Source organism: Equus asinus, chromosome 10, assembly GCF_041296235.1.
Source record: "Equus asinus isolate D_3611 breed Donkey chromosome 10, EquAss-T2T_v2, whole genome shotgun sequence".
Classification (NCBI taxonomy): Eukaryota; Metazoa; Chordata; class Mammalia; order Perissodactyla; family Equidae; genus Equus; species Equus asinus.
The window spans coordinates 44,741,627-44,761,281 of record NC_091799.1 but is presented as its reverse complement, the minus strand read 5'-3'; the positions used below and the strand labels follow the sequence as shown (position 1 = coordinate 44,761,281).

At 53.4% G+C, this 19,655-nt stretch overlaps 1 protein-coding gene across 4 annotated transcripts in view; it reads left to right on the top strand.

Annotated features, from left to right (window-relative positions):
- The window catches only part of TMOD1 (tropomodulin 1), an 82,320-nt gene that overhangs the window by 13,456 nt on the left and 49,209 nt on the right, over positions 1 to 19,655 (top strand). For all 4 annotated transcript variants that reach the window (XM_014859748.3, XM_044779166.2, XM_070519150.1 and 1 more), the window contains exon 2: positions 6,838 to 7,006. In XM_014859748.3, coding sequence (XP_014715234.1) covers positions 6,887 to 7,006 — 120 coding nt within the window. In that variant the 5' untranslated portion in view covers positions 6,838 to 6,886. The remainder of the gene's footprint in view (positions 1 to 6,837; positions 7,007 to 19,655) is intronic.

Below are 19,655 nucleotides of genomic sequence, written 5' to 3'. Positions count from 1 at the left end.
CAGCAATGTGAATGTACTTAATGCCATTGAACTGGACACTTAAACAGGTTAAAATGGTAAATTTTATGTTATGAGTATTTTACCAAAATTTTTTGAAAACTATAACGTTCAAAAAATTAAATAAAAGAGAAAGAGAGAGAGGACTGACAGGTGTGACGGACCAGAGCTGGGCAGGGTGGTAGAGGGAGAGCTCAGGATGGCCCCGCGAGTCTGGCCTGCGTGCTGACGGGCAGCGGAGGCGCAGTCGCCCGAGTGAGGAGTTGGCAGTGGTGGTGAAGGGGCCCACGCATGGGGTTGGGCGTGTTCAGCCTGAGGGACCCCAGGAGATGTGCCCACAGGGAGCCTGGGCTGCAGGGAGACCATTGGAGAGTCCTCAGCTGTAACATACCCCACTTGGGAGAAGAGGAGAATCCCCAGGGGGAGCGTGAGAAGAGGGCAGAGCCTGGGAGAAGAGGTGGGCCCAGAAGAATAGCCATCAAGGAGACTCAGAAGGAGGGGCCGGAAAGGAAGGAGGGCAGCCAGAGCCTGAGCTCTCACTCTTGTTGAGCTGCAAGGAGCAGGGCCTCATTCAAGGTGAGGGAGCGTGGGGCGAGGGGTGGGCCTCGCAAGGACTGTGGGGGGATAGGGGCCTCATTGAATGCAACATGAGCCAGAGCCATCCAGGCCTGAGGGGACGGGGACACAGTGTCCGCCATCTCCCTCCCAGCCCCGTGAAGTCCCCATCCTCTGAGGACTCTGGCTCGCCCTAACATCTCTTCCCTCATGGCCTCAGCTTCCACCTGCTCCTCATGGTCACCTCTCTTCACCCCAGCTTCCCCTGCCACTTGCCTCATTGTCCCTTATGTCCCAGTCCAGTGCTGCCAGGGGTTGAATTGTATCCCCCCAAAAGGTGTACCTGTGAATGTGACTTTATTTGGAAAGAGGGTCTTTGCAGATGATCAAGTTAAGACAAGGTCATAGGGCAGGCCCTATCCAGTATGACTGGTGTCCTTATATAAAGGGGACCTTTGGACACAGACATGTACAGAATGGGAAGGCTGCCAGCTCCCAACTTGGAACCCCTGAGCTCCCAGAGTGGAGACAGGGGCCTGGAACAGATTTTCCCATAGAGCCCTAGGAAGGAGCCATCCCTGCTGACACTAGACTTTGGGCTTCTAGCCTCCTGAACTGAGACAATAAATTCCTGTGGTTTAAGCCCCTCAGTTTGCGGCACTTTGTTAGGGCAGCCCCAGGAAATTAGTACTAACGCCATGAAATAAAGGAACTCATTCGCCCATCATCTTTTTGTTTTTTCCCAAGCGCCTCATAGGTCATCGAATAGCCAATCAGTTGGCTGCCCTTGAGCCAGGCAGCCACTTTGTCCAATCAGCTGAAGGGGTTGTCACATGATGTAAAGCATGGCTGTCCCCAGAGGTGCCCCTTGAAGGAGGGCAGGGGGGAGACAGCTCTCTAGGGAGGAAAGGGGGACATCTCAGGCATTCTGTGTCCCTAAAGCCAAGGGAAGAGGTGCAGGCTTCACTGATGAGGCATCATGGCCTAAAATCCCTTTAGCCAAAGAGAAGGACAAAGACGGGGTGGGGTGAGGAATCAGCTTTGTTCATAAATCAGCATCTCTTCGCCGTGATCAAGACGTTCCCTGTGGCTGCCATAAGGAGATGGCAGAACTGGAAAATATTCCTTTGAGCTGTGACTCACCTCCTCCTGACCTCGGGGGGTACAGTCATAAATTAAGATGCCGCCCGGCCCCTCCTCCCTGAGTGTCCCCGGGGGCGGGGGGCGGATGCTGGAGAAGCCATTAGCAGAAGTGGAGGGACCCACTTCCTGTGAAAGATTTAAAAGCACATTTGGTCCTCCAGGAGCTTCCCCGGCTCGGAGCTTTCATTTCTGACGTTTCCTGATGGATGGCCTCAGCCCTTGACCCTTTCATTTTTGGACCCACTGTCCAACCTGCCTACTTTTACTTCCTGACACGGCTTGTAAATCCTGTTTTTCATATTGAGCCGCGGCTGAAGGCTCCTGCCGCTGAGGAGCAGGGAGGCCGGACATGCTCTTGGTGTAATATACACACCAGATTTGGGAGACTTAGGGTTTTAAACGTGTTTTAAATTTATTGAGCTGCCCTTTTATTTTTCTACCAACTCTTACTCAGGACCCAGTTTATAAAGCAGGTGACAGAGGTGCAGCCATGCTGGGAGTCCGGGCAGCTTCCTCACCCCTCCCTGCCTGTCACTCCCCTCTTGGGGTCCCGGCCCTCCCAGACCTGGTCTGATCTTTCCATTTTAAAGATGGGAAAACAGAGGATCTGAGAAGAAAAGGGGCCTGCCCAAAGTTCTAAAGACACTAGACCCAAACCCGAATGTGCCCATTCCCTGCCAGCAGCTTCAGCAGGCAGAGGGGACATGAAGACAAATAAGACATGGGTCCTTATCTGAGGGAAGTTCAGTCTGACGACAGTGTCTGGGGAGCGGCAAGGGGAGAGGCTGCGACCACAGCAGCAGCCTCACGCTCGTGGCTCCCGTCTGTGGAGCCTGTGTGGACCACGCCCCAGCCCAGGCTGTCACCTCAGCTGCTTGTCACCACTTCATCCTCGAAACACCCTTTGGGGCGAGTCCCGTGACCCTCTCACTGTACAGAAGGAGAAACCCCGTCCAGTGATTCTCAACTTTCTCTTTTCGCGGCTGAATCCTTCCTTCAAAGGAAGTCTTCCACGGAAGCTCAAATAAACCAGCAAAACCAGGGGGAGCTCCTCACCTAGCCTCTCGTCCTGAAGCCCCTGCAGGGGCCCCCAGGAACTGTCCAGAGCCTGAGATCTCCCCTGGGCACGGTTTAAAGACCAGCCCTGTGATCCACTTCTCAGATGTCTCCAGGAGGGCTGGGTCACCAGCAGAATTCCCTGGCCCACTTGTGCTCGTTGCACAGGTGAGAGGATGGAGGCCTGGAGGAGCGGAGGCGCTCGGCAAGCCTCACCCAGGGAGTGACCGCCACAGCCCACGCTCCAACCGGAGTCTTAAGACTCTCAGGCCTGTGTCCATGTGTGACGCCTCTTTTATTAAGAAACGGAGGCCTTTTATGAACAGTTACACAATACCATCTCTTCCACGCGGTACTTGAAGGCCGGGCTTGCAGGGGCCCTGTTAACGCACGGTTTTCATCCTCCTCCCACCCCGTGCCCCCACCTCCAGTCCCCGCAGGTCGCCCCATGGGAGGAGAATCTTGCTGGAGGGAAACCATCCTGGGAGCCAAGTGGCTGAGTGCGGCTTGGAGCTGACAGCTTCATAGTTTACCTTAGGAGTTCTCCGTTCCTCTCAGCTTATTTAATGTAATGCCTCATCACCCCATAATATTCACAGGACACTTGACATTAAAAAGGGCCTTTTAAATCCCTGAAATAGGACTTTTTAATTCAACAGCACCTTGCAGTGTGTAATTGGTACAGTGCCTTTCCTGGGCGTGCTAAGAGGGAGACTTCTTTAGGGAATTTAATGACTGCCCCCTCAGGGTGGCAGCTCTGGAGGTGGCCTGCCACCCCAGCCCCATCCCTGCTGCAGCAGGCCCCATAGCTGCCACCTGCCTCTCTCTTCTTGCTCCTTTTTCCCAAGCCGGCTCTGACATGGATGCCTCTCTCCCTGGCTCCCTCATCCTGGCTCATCCTTTCTCCCATAAATAAGTTACGTGGCAAAGACAACAAGCATGGGAAGCTCCCAGGGGCCTGAGACTGTCCCAGCTGGTCCCGTCCCTGTGTCCCTTCCTGTGTGGTTCTGAGCGGCTCCCTCATGTGACCCAGAGGTGAATCTGAGGCTGTTTGTCCCAGACTTGTTTCATGAGGTTCCAATTCCAGGAGCACTTTCTCAGAGACATGGTTTTATGGTCAAAAGGACTGAAAACTTCTGCTTGTAACCTGCCCCTCTTGGAAACATTCAGTGTGTGGAAGCATGCCGACATTTTTGAGGAGGCCTGGAGCCCAGAGGCCTGTGACTCAAAACCGAGTGAGCACCAACAGCGTGTTTTGCAGCCCACATAAGAGAGGCTGGTTCAGAGGTGGTCCTGGAGTCTCTGCGAGTTGCTTCTGGAAGCTTCTGAGCCCTTCGATCGGGTCCCTCTTGGCCCCAGGATGAGACCAAAGATCCTCTCCTGGCTCCACTCAGGAAAAGCCAAATTCGGCTGTCCTCTGAGGGCTTCAGGAAAGTTTTTTGGTCTATCCCGGAGCATTGTCAGCTGGTGTGCTTCTTTGGAAGTAAATAGAAATGAATCAAAGAGGGGCCTGTTTGTGGTCTGGACGTTGCATTCTCGGGGTCTGGTCAGAGGAAGGTGTGAGGCCAAGCTGAGCTGTTCTTAGAGGAAAGGATGGCACCACGGCTTTCTGTATTTGGAAAGCAAGTCCCTTCTTATCAAGCCAGCTGTCACGTGCTGGATTTCTCCACAAACGTGCCCACACATGCACAAACTTACATTAAGAACGCTCAGCTCAGTTTTCTGAAATGCAGGCTTTTGCTGTTAGCTAAGTGAACTTGGCTTTAGCTTCTTTTTAATTGTTTTAGTTGTTTTTAATTAACAACCAATTCCAGCTTTTTGATTGATTAGTTGGTTATCTCTTCCCAGTTTTCATTTTTCTCTATTCTGGAAGATTCCATCTGTCACTTCACAGATGAACCATGGTTTTGTTTGTTTGCATGGGGGTCTAAAAAGGCAAAACGCTGTGCAGAAGGTGACACCAATTGTATTCAGGGGCCGCCGTGACAACGTGCCACAAACAGAACGGCTTTCACAGCAGAAAGGTGTTGCCCCTACATTCTGGAGGCTGGAAGTCCAAGATGAGGTGTCGGCAGCGTTGCTTCCTTCTGAGGCCGTGAGGATCTGTTCCAGGCCTCTCCCCCGGCTCTTGGTGGTTTGCTGGCAATCTTTGGGGTTCCTTGGCTTGTAAAAGCATCCCCCCATCTCTGCCTTCATCTTCACGTGGTGTACTTCCTGTGGGTGTGTCTGTCCAAATTTCCCCTTTTCCTAAGGACACCGGTCATGTTGCATTAGGAGCCCACCCCCCTCCAGTGTGACCTCACGTATACTTAACCAATTATGCCTGCAAAGACCCTATTTCCAAGTAATGTCACATTCGCTCTTACAATGTGGTGCCGGGGGTTAGAACTTCAACATAAGACTTTGGGAGGGGGGACGGAATTCTACGTGTAACACCAGTTCAGTGTGCAGTGCCACGTTCCATCCGCACCATCTAAGGAAGCCCTCCACTGCTGCCTCACCTTTTAGCCCGCCAGCTTCAGAAAGGAGGGCGGACGGCTAACTCACGTAGGTTGAAGGACAGGTGGGAACAGACTCAAATACGGAGATGCTGGAGCTTCTGCAGCAAGCTGACATTTTCTAAGAGGAAAGGGGCCCAGCCTCTCCTCAAGGCTTTCTGTCTAGACCAACCAAGGCAGGCAGAGGACTGGAGTTGGGTTCATTTCAGCACGAAACTTCCTGCTGTGTGTACAGTCCTGAGTTGGGCCCTGGGGAGAGCAGGAGGAAGTAAACCAGGCCCTGCCCATGGGGAAGCCATGGAGACAGACACGTGAGCTGCGTGGAGCGGTGTGGACCCAGTGCTATGGTCGTGATGACCTTTGCTGAGTGAGGGGACACTGAGGCTTCACAGGAGGTGACATGAGCCGGGCTCGTCATGTTATCAGATGGATCCGGCCAAGCTGGAAGGCAGAAGGGCGTAAGGCCCTGTCGTGTCTCCCAGGCTGCATGAGAGGCAGTGAGGTGTGAGGCGAAGCAGCTGGGGTCCGAACAGGGGTCCTGAGTCAAGCCCTAGGCCGTCCCTCAGTTTCTTCATTGAGAAAATAGTTTTAGTTGAACGACTCAACTTACAGGGTGTGGTGTCAGGATCAGATGAGTTCAGAGGTGTGAGAATGTCATGGTTATGGGAAGTAGCAGACACGGGACCCAAACACAGGGCCTCCGTGTCATCTGTGACGTGGGAAATGAGCAGTAGCCTTCTCTAGCCAAGGAGAGCAGCCTGGGCGGTGGCAGACCTGGACCCCCCCGGGCCAGCCGGCTCCCTCAGGCGGGAGAGGAGGGTCTGGACGAGGCAGCCTGCTCTGGCCGTGACAGGAGCTGATCCTGTGAAAGAGGCGCTGGGATACAACGGCCAGAGCCAGTGCACTCAGAGCGCCAGCAGACCTGGGTGCCAGCGGCCACTTCCTGGCCGTGTGGTTTGCTGGAGTCACTCAACCCCCCCAAGCTCAGCGTCCTCATTGGCAAAATGGGGCTAACAGCAAACACCTGCCCCAGGGCTTGAATTAGGATACCCGTGTGAGGCGCTTCACCTGGGGCTGGGCAGCGGGTGGTGAAAGTCAGCCAGTGCTGGGGGCTGCTTTGTGTGAGGATGGAAGGCGACGTTGTAGGGAGGGGCCTGCAGGCAGCACAGGCTCCGTTAACCGTTGGTGCTCCCCCTCTTCTCAGGTCAGCCTGGGCAGGCTTTCCAGCATTCGTGTTTTCCTTCCGGGTATGGGTGAAGGGCACAGGGTGGTACAGAAAATTATTTAAACTACTTCAAGAATAAAATAGGTTCAGGCCCTCATAAGCCGTTTATAACCACCTATTACTCGTGCTTAATGGCCGTGCCAACACCGCCCATCACATTCATTAACTCGCCTGCCCTCGGGACTTCACCTTGCGCAGTTTTATTAGAGAATTAGTCCAACGTAGTGCAGTGTTCCGCTACAGTAATTAGTATCCAGACCACTTATAAAACGTGCTCGGGCCACCGTGGGAGTGGCAGCATCTATTTGCTCTGAGAGAGCAAATCCGAGAAGGGTCTTTCTAAGATTTTTCTCTTTCTGGTAGGTCAGAGATCAGTACAGAAACTCAGAAGACAAAGGCAGGTTCTTCTACGATGTCGTACCGACGAGAACTAGAGAAATACCGCGACCTGGATGAAGACGAGATCCTCGGAGCCCTAAGTGAGGAAGAGCTCAGGACCCTGGAAAATGAGCTGGATGAGTTGGACCCTGACGTGAGTAGGCACTACAGGCGAGCACGCTGTCACAGTGCAGGCAGCACCATCGCCACCTGGGGGAGGGGCAGGTGCCGACTTCGGAAGCTACCCCTTCCTCTTTCCTTTTTTGGCAATGACATTGGCATAACATTGCCTTTGGAGGGGGGTGTGTGTGTGTGTCTGTGTGTATATGTGTGTGTGTGTTGTATTAGTCAGGGTTCTCTAGAGAAACAATAGGATATATATACATATAAAAAGAGATTTGTTATAAGGAGTTGGCTCACATGATCATAGAGGCCAACAAGCCCCGAGATCTGCAGTGGGCAAGCTGGACCCAGCAGAGCTGGTAGTGTCGTTCAAGCCTGAGTCCAAAGAAAGAGAGCCAATGGTGTAGTCTCGGTCGCCCAGGCTGGCAGCCTCAAGACCCAGGAAGAGCCGATGTTTCAATATGAGTCCAAAGGCAGGAGGAAAACCAATGTCCGAGCTCAAGCAGTCAGGCAGAAGGAAATTCGCTCCTGCTGGTGGGAGGTCAGCTTTTTCTGCTCTATTCAGACCTTCAACTGATCGGATGGGGCCCACCCTCCTCAGGGGAGGCAATCTGCTTTAGTCAGTCTATCAATTCAAATGTTGTTCTCGTCTAGAAACACCCTCACAGACACACCCAGAATGATGTTTAACCAAATGTCTAGGCACCCGTGGCCCTGTCAAGTTAACATACGGTATTAACCATCACAACACTCTTTGTCAACTTGGCACCCATACAGATCTCCTTAAACCACACTTATCTCCCTGTAAAGACAATAACAAGGTCATAATTCTGCTAACATGACACAACTACCCCATGTACCACCTTCCAGAAGAGGAGGCAGAGTCCTTGAGCGATGTTCACTCTTCTCCTTGATATCCCGTAACTTAAGGACTACAAGGTAAAATTAACAATAAATACTATGATATAAAATCAATATATCTTATGTTACATGATAGGAGAATAGGAGAAGAAAACAAAGATATTTGCTTAATACACACATACACACAAACATATTCACAACAAAATAAGGAGGAAATACTCTGCGACAGTTACAGTCCTTGTTTCTCTGACTGGTCCCATGGCCATAGTGATATTTACATCTACCCAGTCTGTATTCCCTTTGCCCCCAGCAGCATCTCAGCTGGTTGTGGTGTTTTCCCAGGTAGGACGAGCTACACCTTTGTTCTGGAAGGGCCTGGGCCACTGAGTCAGTAGTCCTGCTGGACTGGGTTCTTGTAGTTTTCCATTGACATTAATCGCAGGGCACGGTGACACTGAGAAAGCCCTGAGGACTCTCTTATATTGCAGACACACGCCTTCTCACCTCCACTGCGCAGCAACAGTCCAGTTTCCCCTTGGTAATCAGGATCAATCACCCCACTCAGGACAGAAATACCTTCTCTGCCCATTGATTCAGAGGCATGAGGAGCCCAAAGTGGCTGGGTGGCAGTCTTAACTTCCAGTCCAATGGAATCATTGCTATGTCTCCTGGTGGAAGCATTCCTTCCTCTGGAACTAAGACCTCTAGGCCAGCAGAGCATAAGGTAACAGGAACAGGAAGTGAACATTTTGCCCGTGGGTCATGACGGGTAATAGTGGGTGGTGCCACTCCCACTTCCACCTTTGAATCCTGGAACTGTGAGTCCTGGCTATGGGGGAAGCAGCACCGTCTACTGGACACTGGTTCAGAGCAGACACAGCCCCCTCGAGAACGTGCCCCAGCCCTGCAGGGAATCGCCCACTCCACCCTGCCAGCTGCTTCAGAGGGTGGCCAATGTGTCATGGAATGAATTAACTGAGAAATAAAGGACCAGAAGGATCCCTTTCACCTGTTTGATGTTTTTATCATTGCATCTCCTAGTTGGCACGTTTAATAAGTATGTTTAATGCTCAGAATTTGCCTCTGCAGTCAGGACCACAGCATCAAGAGGCAGGAGGCTCCCTGGTCACGTCTGTGGTTGGCCAGCCACTCTGGAGCCGTTAGCAGGGCTGAGGGCGGGACTCCTGGGTCCTACTAGACGGGGCCTTCATCCTATATCTATATCCCAGGTACCCAGGTCAATGCCCAGCACAGAGAAGGTAGGTAATGAATGTCAGTGAATTCAGTGAATTTTCCATTTGATATATTATTTAATTAAAAATGGAACATTTCACACTTTTTTTTTGACCTATCGTTGCTCAACTCTAGTTTAACAGTCATCCGTAAAGAAAGGAACATAGCTCTACCATTTCGCTAGCCTTTGAGTGATTGTAGCTCATGCAGAGGGAGAGGAGGTTAGCAGGAAAAAATGCAGGACTAGAGGTCAGAGGTCCAGTTCAGCCTTGGCCCTGTCCCTTCCACTCCATGTGACCCTGGGCCAGTTGCTGTCCTTCCCTAGGTCATGAAATGATGGCATTGGTTGGTCCCTTTCAGGGCTGAGCTTCCATGAGCTTATAACCTGATCTTATCTCCAGATGCAATTAAATGGCTTCTTTCTAGATAACCCAGAATCCTCGACTGGGGTCCCAGGTCCTAGGCCCCATAGAATGACAAATCCCTCCAGCAGTGTGTCCTCATCTTGCTGTTCACCACTTCCCCCTGCCCCCGCAATGAGGCTGCTCAGGTGGATGAGAAGGCAGCGCTGGTGGGAGGACCTTGGGTTGCTCCCCGGTAGCCTGGGTTTCAGTAAAAATAAGTGACATAGGCAAGAAACGATCAAGCTCCCAGCCTTTCGCTGCAACATTATCCTGTTCTAATTCTATCCTGGATCACTGTCGCGCAGAATTACAAGAACAAACAGCTTTAAAGAGTGAGAACAACAGGGGCATGTAGCTACTTCTAGTCAATCCCACAGACATGCTCCGTTCCCTGCCAGCACAGGCCCTGCGCTGCCACCAACAGGGCAGCCTGCTGGCACTCTGCCCGCCAGATGCTCGGTCCGAGGGGCAGCAGGCCTGACCGACTCCTTCCTAAAGGGGCCGACAGGAGCGCAGGGACAGGGTGAATCCTTACTGGTGGCAGGCTTCCCAGAGCAGGTGAGAGTGGAACTGGGCCCTGAGGTTTTCTAAGCCAAGAATAAAAACAAAGGATTCTTGGCCGAATGGAGGCCATCAGCAAAGTCTCGTGCCTGGAAGGTAACTGGGGCCGGGACATCGTGTGGTGTCTGTGCAGGGTTAGAGGAGCTGGAAAGGGGTTTGGAGCAGATAATGGGGACAGGCGGGGGGCAAGGCGGGCTGAAGAGTTCGGACTTTTCTCAGTAGGTCCAGGGGCCCTCGACGTGCAGTGACTCGGGGGGCTTGCCGACTGAGGACAGATGGCCGGGAGGAGGTTCCGGGGAGCCAGTGAGAGGTAGAAGGGGCTCACACAGGAGCCCGTCATCCTGCCCGGCCAGGGCTGGGAGAGCCCTTCCCGAAGATGAGGGAGGGCCCCGGGCCTCTCCGCAGCCCTTCTGCCATAGTGCACATACTGCACAGTCTCCCGTTCCCAGGGCAGACCCCCGGGGCCCGCTGCCTCTGGCCTTTGGGCTGTTGAGCTGCTCTGAGCTGCCAGGTGGGAATGAATTTAAATTAGGCTGTGGCTGCAAATTGGGTGGGTGGTGACAGGTCAGAGCCAAGCATCCGACCCGGGAGTGGGGAGGGGCTGATGGCGGAGCCCTGTCGGAACCCAGGGTGGGAGCTTGTTTCATTTCTAAATGGGCAAAGAGCTCCCACAGCGCCCCCACCGCAGCTGTCAGGGCACCTGGCCCAGCAGCAGATTCCCAGGGCCCCTGCACCTCTCACCCAGCAGCACCCCGGGGCCCTGCTCACAGGTGATTAAGGAGAAGGTGCGCTTGTGTCCGCGGAGGGATGGAGAAGCAGGGAGCTGACTGACTTGCGCAGCCTCACGGGAGCAGGTGCAGAGACTCAGATCTCAAACAGGCTCCAACGTGTGTGCGCCTCCCACTCTGGCAGGACGAGGCGGACGTGCGTTTGGACTGGGGAGCAAGGTGGGCAATCCGAGACCTGGGATTCTTGTTCCATTGTGGTTTCAAAATGGACATTTTCAAAGACTCCTTTCTCTCTAAGTTCAAGGAAAAGAAAAGAGAAATCAGAGAGAGGATAGGAGATAACGGAGGCCAGTGGGGTTTTTGTCCCCACCACACAATTGGCCCCTTCACTGAGATGTCTCTGTTACCTGATTTGCAAGTCATACGAAGGTTTTGAAAGGGCCTGGTGGGCCTCCCTTCTTTCTAAGAGCACAAACATTCCAGCTCGAATTCACCCGCCCTTGGCCCGTGTTCTGAAATCCCAGCGCAGGGAGAGGCCAAGGTATGCACACCGTGACAGGGTGGCCGGGAGGGGACACAGAGACCCGCCGGTGTCCAACTCTCCCCCTTCCAGAGCCCAAACTGCACCCAGCGTGGGGAAGGCACTTGCTCTAGGTCACACGTCCAAACAGAGCCAGGCCAGAACTCGGGTCCCCTGCTCCCTCTGTCATACTCTGCACGCCTCCTTTTGTAATTTTTGTTTAACAAGCTCTCATACGCCATTTTCTATGTGTAGACACTGTTTTAAGCACTTTGAAAATATTAATTCATTCACCCCTCATCATAATCCTGTGAGGCAGGCCCTGTTATCACCCCCATTATACAGATGACAACCGGGAGGTCAAGTAACTTGTCCCAGGTCCCACAACGAGGCAGTGGCAGAGCCGGGACCTGGTTCTAAGAGGTCCCGTCCTAGCCACGTGGCTCTGAGGCTTCACTGGCGTCTTCAGGAAGGTGGTGGGAGCCACAGGTGTGCCCTGCTTTGTGCACAGTCATCCTCCTGTCCTCCTGGAAACAGCTGTGGCGCAGCAGTCCTTGTTCGGTCCTCGCTCTGCTCCCGACTGAGGCTGCTGCCTGTCCCTCCTTGGAATCCAGTTTCTGTCTGTAAAGTGGACGCAGTCAGCCCAGATGCCCTCGGACACCCCCCACCAGCACTACGCATCCATGATTTTAGGAGCAGTTCCTGGCGGCCTTGTCACCTGAATGCAGCTGTCCCTCTCGGGGGCTCACCTTTCCAGTGAGGCAGCTGTTGAGCCCCGTGTCATGTGACCCGGGACAGCAGGAGAGTGGAAAGGCAGCTCTGTCTGCAGCACAAGAGTCCAAACTTGTGCGCATTAAAAAGAAAAGTCCCCGGAACTGTCTCTCTCTCCCTCTGCGGCCTGGAAAACTCGAGCTTATCATGAGGTTGCTGGCCTTGGCCTCCCGCGGGAGAGGAATGCTCCCTGTGCTAAAAGTATCCACTGTTGACTGACTCCCGAGAGGAGCTGCCCTTCTCGTCTCTGGAGTTAAGTGGATGCTGCTCTGAAGCTGAGCCAATTCCTGCGTTCAGACGGCTTTTGTACAGGCGGTGGGGACAATGGGCAACATCCGAGACGTCGGAGAATGATGCGTCCCCTGCGGCCTGCGCAGGGGACCGTGTACAAGTTCTTGTAGGATCAGTAGAGGGTTAACATTGCCCGGGTGGGCCACGGGCACAGCCCTGCTGGAGTGTCTCGTTTAGTCCTCCGAGAGCGTTGGTTATCAGCCCTGTTTCATTCTTTTTTATTTTTTTACTTTTTTTTGAGGAAGATGAACCCTGAGCTAACTACTGCCAATCCTCCTCTTTTTGCTGGGGAAGACTGGCCCTGAGCTAACATCCATGCCCATCTTCCTCTACTTTATATGTGAGACGCCTACCACAGCATGGCTTGACAAACGGTGCCATGTCTGCACCTGGGATCCAAACCGGTGAACCCCAGGCCACCAAAGTGGAACGTGTGCACTTAACCACTGCGCCACCGGGCGAGCCCCTCAGCCTCATTTTAAAAATGGGAAACTGAGGCTGAGAGAAAAGAAGTAACCAGCCCAGGACGCAGGCCGGGTGGTGCCGGGATTCCAGCCAAACAGTCGTGAGCCAGGAGCCTGCTGTTAGCTGTCACCTCCTGGGAGCCTGTGTGTGACGGGGCCTGGCAGGGAAGTCAGAGTACCGAGTGGGAATACCCAGCAAATTGATCTTTCCAATTTGGTTTCCTTTGAAGTTATGTTATTTTCACCATAAATACTAACCTTAAAAAGAAAGAAGCCACCAACACAACTGAACCTCTAAATGTCACTTGTTAATGAGGCTTTGGGGAAAAGGAAGAATATTTTTTTAAATGTCTCAGTAAAAGGACCAAAATATTTGCGGGAGAGAAGATGGTAGAAATAATCCCAACCTTATAAAGAAATTGGGGCCAAAGAGTTGATTTTGAAGTCTGATCGTGGGAATGTGTCACCTTATAACCACAGAAACAACGATGGGAAACCACAGGCCCCCTGCACGGCCTGCGGTCGTCATCATCATCATCATCATCTTACCCCCTCCTCAGGTCTTCCTGCATGCCAGGCGCCATGCCGTGCTCTGTGGGCAGCGTCTCATACAATCTCCACAGGCCCCTATGGGTCCGATCCCCACAGGCCAGGGTTAAAGCTGTTCCAAGGAAAGGAGACGGGTCCCCAGAGTCCCACAGCTAGTAGGTGATGGACAAAATCCAGGCAGACCTGCCCCTCTTGGCCCAGAATGTGTCAAGAGTTCTGACAACAAGGAGCCATGACCTGCAGGAAGAAACGATGGAGGGGAAAACCTGGAACTGTGGGATCTCAGAGCTGGAAGGACCCTGAGCCGCGGTGAACCCCCCCCCCCCACCCCTGGCCCCTGTGCGTACAGACTTGGCGTGGGCGGAGAAATCCTGATTGACGGGTCCCCGCGCGTGTTGTTCCAACGCTTTGAGGTAAGTATTGTTACCACCACTTTAGTGGTGAAAAATCAAAACAACAAAAACTCTGAAGCCCGGAAAAGGGAAAGGACTTGTTCAGGGTCACACAGCAAGTCAGCCGCAGACCCAGGACGAGAACCTGGGACTTGCTGTCACACGGCATGGCTTCCCACCAGACTCCACAGAATCGTCAGACCCTCCCTACTCACACCCCAGATGGTGTGCTGCAAGCAGGAGGCCGCCAGGTTCGGTCCACGGGGCGTGGTTCTCCTGTAACACAAACCGGCAGATTCGCAAGCCCGGGACAGAAGTAAACAGTTGAAATGGAAAGAAATAAATCTCTGCTCTAAAAATAGGCCCGCATCCTTAGAAACACTGCCGGTCCGCGCAGAGCCGAGGGTGGGCCTGGGGGGCGAGGGCGAGGGCGAGGGCGAGGGCGAGGGCGGCCAGGTGTCAGGGTGTCCCCACCCCACCCCATGAGCCCCTCCCCACACCCCTCCCCAGCCTCCCCAGAATGCCCTCTTTCAGCTCGGCCCCTCCTCCCTGCCCCTGCTTGCCGCTTCCCTGGAGACCTGGACCCAGCGCCCTCCACTCCTCGAGTCAGAGCCTCCCAGTCTTCGAGGCCCAGCCGCCCCCGCTCCGTGGGCCGCCTTCCTGACCCTCCCCCCAGCCCCCCGCTCGGCGCCGCCCCACTGAGGACGCTGAGCAGTTTCCTTTTCGATTCTGACATTTTTAATAGGAAACATGGTAAACATATAGCAGAGGTCAGAATATGCCTATGTTCCCATCATCCAGATTTAACAAAGGGAAAAATTTTGCCTTATTTGATCCAGATCGCCCTTAAAAAGAAAAACAAATCGCTATAGATAAAGTTTAAACCCTGCCTTCCCACCCCCCAGCTTCTTCCCCGTCTCTCCCCTTCTAGAGCTCGCTCTCTACTCTGGAGGCAGCGGCCGTGCACCCAGTGTCAGGCGGTAACCTCGATGAAGGAGGGAGGTGGGCTGGTTTCTCGAGGCCCAGAGCCATCCCGGTGCATCTTTTCCTTTCCCACTCTCGAAAGAGATGTCACATGAGAAAGGTCTTATTTACCACTTAACCCTCCAGGAAGAAAAGCAAGCACAGAGCCAATGATGAATAGTGGCTGTTTCTTGACCTCTATGTGACAGTAGGGAGTGGTGGGGACTGAGGCAAGCAAGAGAGTTTGTGTTTGTTTGACTAAAGGGCACTTGCTGTTCAGCTCTACCAATTGTTGCCACTGTGAAAGTGCAGGCCCAACGCTGCCACTTCACCTAACATTTTAAGAGATGCTGGAAATCTGAATTTTTTTTTTTTTGAGGAAGATTAGCCCTGAGCTAACACCTGCTGCCACTCCTCTCTTTTTGCTGAGGAAGACTGGCCCTGAGCTAGCATCCATGCCCATCTTCCTCTACTTTATATGTGGGACTCCTACCACAGCATGGCTTGACAAGCAGTGCATAGGTCTGCACCAGGATTTGAACTGGTGAGCCCCAGGCCACCGAAGCAGAAAGTGTGAAATTAACTGCTGTACCACCAGGCGGGACCCTGGAAATATGAATTTTTATGTGCATTTCTATGTCCCTATTTTAAAACGTTGGTGGCTCATTCAAACACAACAGACCAAACAAACCACGTTGGACATTTGATGAGACTGTCGGCCTCCCAGTTTGCAACCCCAGCCTGTCCATATGACAGGCTTTTGTTTCTGGGTGTGTGTATATATATATGTATACACACATATGTGTAAATATAATTAGATATATGAAAAGCACCTTGCCCAGTGCCTGGCACACAGCAGGTGCTTAATAAATGTTTGTTGAACTTGAATATATGATGTGCCCGCTAATATCTAGGCTTCTTGAGCCACATTGTATGGCCACAGATATAGGGCAGCCAGGTACAATTGTACAAGTTGTGCACAGCACAACTCCAGGAGCCACTGTTCACATAAACCAGAGAGCAAATAATGCCCTTGGAGTTGTGCAGTGCACACTTACACAATCAGATGCAGCTGCCCTGACAGAGTGTCCCCATAATGCAGTGTCTGTTCAGTTGAATGGAAGTGAACAATTATGCCCTATGGTGACAAAACTGAAATCAATAAAGTGCTTCTATATGGAGTTCATAGCTTTATTCTGAGGTTTCACGCTAAAAGGGCTTTTGACCTTCATTTTGCAGAAAGGGGCTCCAAAGTAAGAAAGCACCAGTGCCCTCCATGTGGCCCCACAGCCCTGGGATGAGAACCCAGGTCATCAGTTAGGATGCACCTTGGCAGCAAATGGTAGAAACTCAAAACAACATGCCTTAAGCCGTGGTTTGTTCATCCCTCAAGTAAAAGTCCCGAGGTGGCAATCTAGGGCTGCTGTGGAGCTCAGCTCCCCAGCCTTCCCAGAGTCCCAGAGTCCATGCAGTTCATCTTCCTGCCATCCCTGGGCTGTAGCCCTCATCTTCCTGGTCCAAGGTGGTGGCCGTGATAGCTGCATCAGAATAGAGGGAGGGGAAAAAAAGAAAAGGTGAAAAGCCCTTATTCAAGTGCCTTTAAGCACTTGAATATTTAAGTGCCTTATTTAAGTGCCGGAAGTTGCCCCTGGACGCTTCTCCTGTCATTGACTGGGGCTTAATTACCCTGGCTCAAACTAGCTGCAAGGGAGGCTGGGAAATGCCGTCTTTTGTCTGAGTGGCCATGTGCTCAGCTGAAAGAGTGGAGTGCTTTTCACACTCCAGAACGGGAGACATGACAGTGGGGACAATTTGAAGTTGGTCACCATGGGTTTGCCAGTTTGATGGCCTGATGTTCTGCTCTGCTGAAAGCCCTGAGGGGGAGGGAGAGAAGTAGGTAGGAATTTTACCAAGCCCAGGCCCCCAAAGGAAACATTACAGAGGTCTTACTCTGGGACATTTCTCAAAACCCCTGTCAGGGGACCCCAGTCCCATCGTGGGCACCCCAACTCTGGCACCTTTCCTAATGTGTCCCCTCTCCAAACCTGCTGGGGGCAGCAGTTGGCTGGCCCAACAAACAGCCTGGGGCAGCAGGTGTGACGTTGACCTGAAGGGTGTGCCAGTCTTGCCATCCTTTTCCCAGCTGGAGCACCAGTGCTGGGATTCTGGACAGTTCAGAGCACATTTTCTTAGTGCCCAGTCCTTGGCCCTGGGGACTCAGAGGCAACTGAGAAACATCCCAGCTGGCTCCTGAGGGGCACTCAGTCTCCTCGGGGAGAGAGAGATGGCGTAAATGTGCTCCAAGACAAATTAGGATGAGCATTATCTAAGAAGTGGCAAGGTGCCCAGGGGAGTTTGGCAAGAGAGCCGCCAGGTCAGTGGGGGGAGCACTGAGAAGGCTGGACGGGGTGCCCAGGGGAAGGGCTTTGAAAGATGGATGCCAGAGAGAGGAGGGAGGGCATTCCAGGCGGAGGGCACGGCCGAGCACGGCCCGGCAGTGTGAGGGCAGGGCGCCGGTGTGGAATGTGAGTAGCCTGGAGTGGCTGGAACATGGCATACTTGAAGATGGGAAGAGGATCAGGAGGCTGGAGTAGGTTGGGGTCAAACCAGGAAGAGCTCTGCCTGCCTGTCTGAGGAATTTGGTCCTGATGCTGTGGGTCGGTGGAGGGCTATGCTGCTGTGAGTGTGTTGTCAGTGCGTGATAGCAAGGTCTCTCTGGCTGATGGGAGGAGAAGGGAGTGAGGTGGAGAGCCCGAGGCAGGCAGGCCAGCCAGGAGGCTGCTCCGAGGATCCCAGCAAGAGGCACAATGGCTTGAATGAGGGGGGCGCCCATGGGACGGAGACGTTTCAGAACCCTGCAGCTTCAGACTCGCCCAGACTCCTCCCCCAGCCGGCCGTGCCCCTGGTTCTGCTGTGGCCTTGTCTGTGCTGCACCTTCCGTCCCCTGGAACACCCCTCACCTCCCCCTTCACCTGCTGTTTCCTGCCTGGTCCCCTGGGACACACTCAGCCCGGTGCCTACCTCCTCCAAGAAGCCAGGGCTAAGGAAGCTGCTCACACTTGAGCGTGCGTCTCCCATCCAGCTGTGAGCCCCAGGGGAGCACTATCACACATTGATGGTCTCAGGATGCCCAGCACCTGGCACAGCAGGAAACACAGAGCACTCGCCCGCGTGTGAGGCGGGAAAGGAGGATTAGGACTCCAGGAGGGGAAGGCTTGGCCCACCTCGTGCCGTGAACGCCAGAGAGAAAGGGTGCCGTTGTGAGCAGAAGGTCCCACCACAATTACTGTCAGGGGCCGCATGCCAGCACTCATGCGCTATAAGCCGACTAGGGAAGTAGCAGCCGTCGGGTTTTGCCAATCCTACAGCGAGGCCAGGGCGGCCGAGCAGAGGCCTGGATGTTCCTGGAGAGAGAGAAGAGAGGATTCCAAGAGGGCATGTGCTGGGCTTGGGGGAGGTTTGGAGGGAGAGGGGCTCTTAGAGGTTTGGGCCCTGCTTGTCCCTTCTGTGACGGGCATGAGTGGGGTGGCGCCCTCTGCCCCGGCCACACTCTCAGGTTAAGGCCACACCCAGGTGACAAGAAAGCTCTGTTGAAGCCCCGCTGGGTGATTCCTGGTGGGATCCGGAAGCTGGTGGTCCGGAATGCAGAGGCAGAGCTCTATGTATGGACGGGCCCTAAGGGACTTGGGGCTGCACTTTACACAGGGGAAACAGACCTGGCGGATAACTCGAAAGTACCCTCAAGGCCACGTGGAAAACATTTTTGGGGGGTCAAATACCTTGTAAAAGGTAAAAGGGTGACTGACTGGCTTATAAAACGTTCGGCCTGGCTGATGTGGAGGAAGGAGGGAGGGGGGTGGGCGTCTGGGGCGTGAGAGGGAGAGGAGCCCGCGGAGTTCTGAGAAGTGAAGCCTCCTGGGTTTCACTCTTACCCCAGAAGGTAACTCCACGCCTCTGGGCCTCAGTTTCTCCACCTTTAAACTGAGGCTAGTCTGAGAGGGAGGTCGGCTCCAGCCTTCTAAAGCCGGGAGAGGAAAGCCGGCTCTCGGATGCTGCCACATCTGGTTTCCAGCATCTGTTCCTGGAGGAAGGCGGTCGGGGGGATGGGAAGTTTTCCATGGCTTGGAAGTCAAGAGTCCCGGCTGTGGGTCCAGCGTGTGACCTCAGCCCAGGCCCCCCACCTGGCCCTCAGCTCCCCCAATTTCCAACAAAGAGGCTGTCCTCCATGGCCTGTCCTCTTCTAAGGAGCTGTGTGTGGTTCAGTCACAGAACAGGAACCAGGACTCCTGGAGCCCAGGCCTAGGGGCACGTTTCATCCCTTTGCTCTTAGGCAGAGCTGATTTATTTGAGAAAAGTGATAAAATTGCTTGCTGTTTGTCATTGTGAAGAATCAGGTTAAGGGACGTTTTAGATATGATTAGCCACCAGTCTGGAGACAGTGCTGCCCATCCGTGAGCGCGCTAGTTACACACAGTGTCATCCGGACATGAGCTCAGGCTTCCTGGCCATGTGGCTAACAAGCTGTGTGACTTTGGGCAAGTGACTTCAGTTTTCTATGCCTCAGTTTCCCCAACTGAAAATGAAAGAATTGGTCCAGAGGGTCTTTTAGGGCTTTGCAGCTATGAGCTGCCAGGAGTCTACGATCCTTTTTTTAATTTTTTTTAATTGCTTGTTTTCTCCCCAAATGCCCCCAGTACATAGTTGTATATTTTAGTTGTGGGTTCTTATAGTTGTGGCATGTGGGATGCTGCCTCAGCATGGCCTGATGAGCGGTGCCATGTCTGTGCCCAGGATCCAAACCGGCGAAACCCTGGGCTGCCAAAGCGGAGCGCACGAACTTAACCAGTCGGCCATGGGGCCGGCCCTATGATCCTTTTAATACATTGTGTGTGTGTGTGTCATGTCTGTGTGTGCGTGTGTGCATGTGTTTTGCCTGTGTGTGC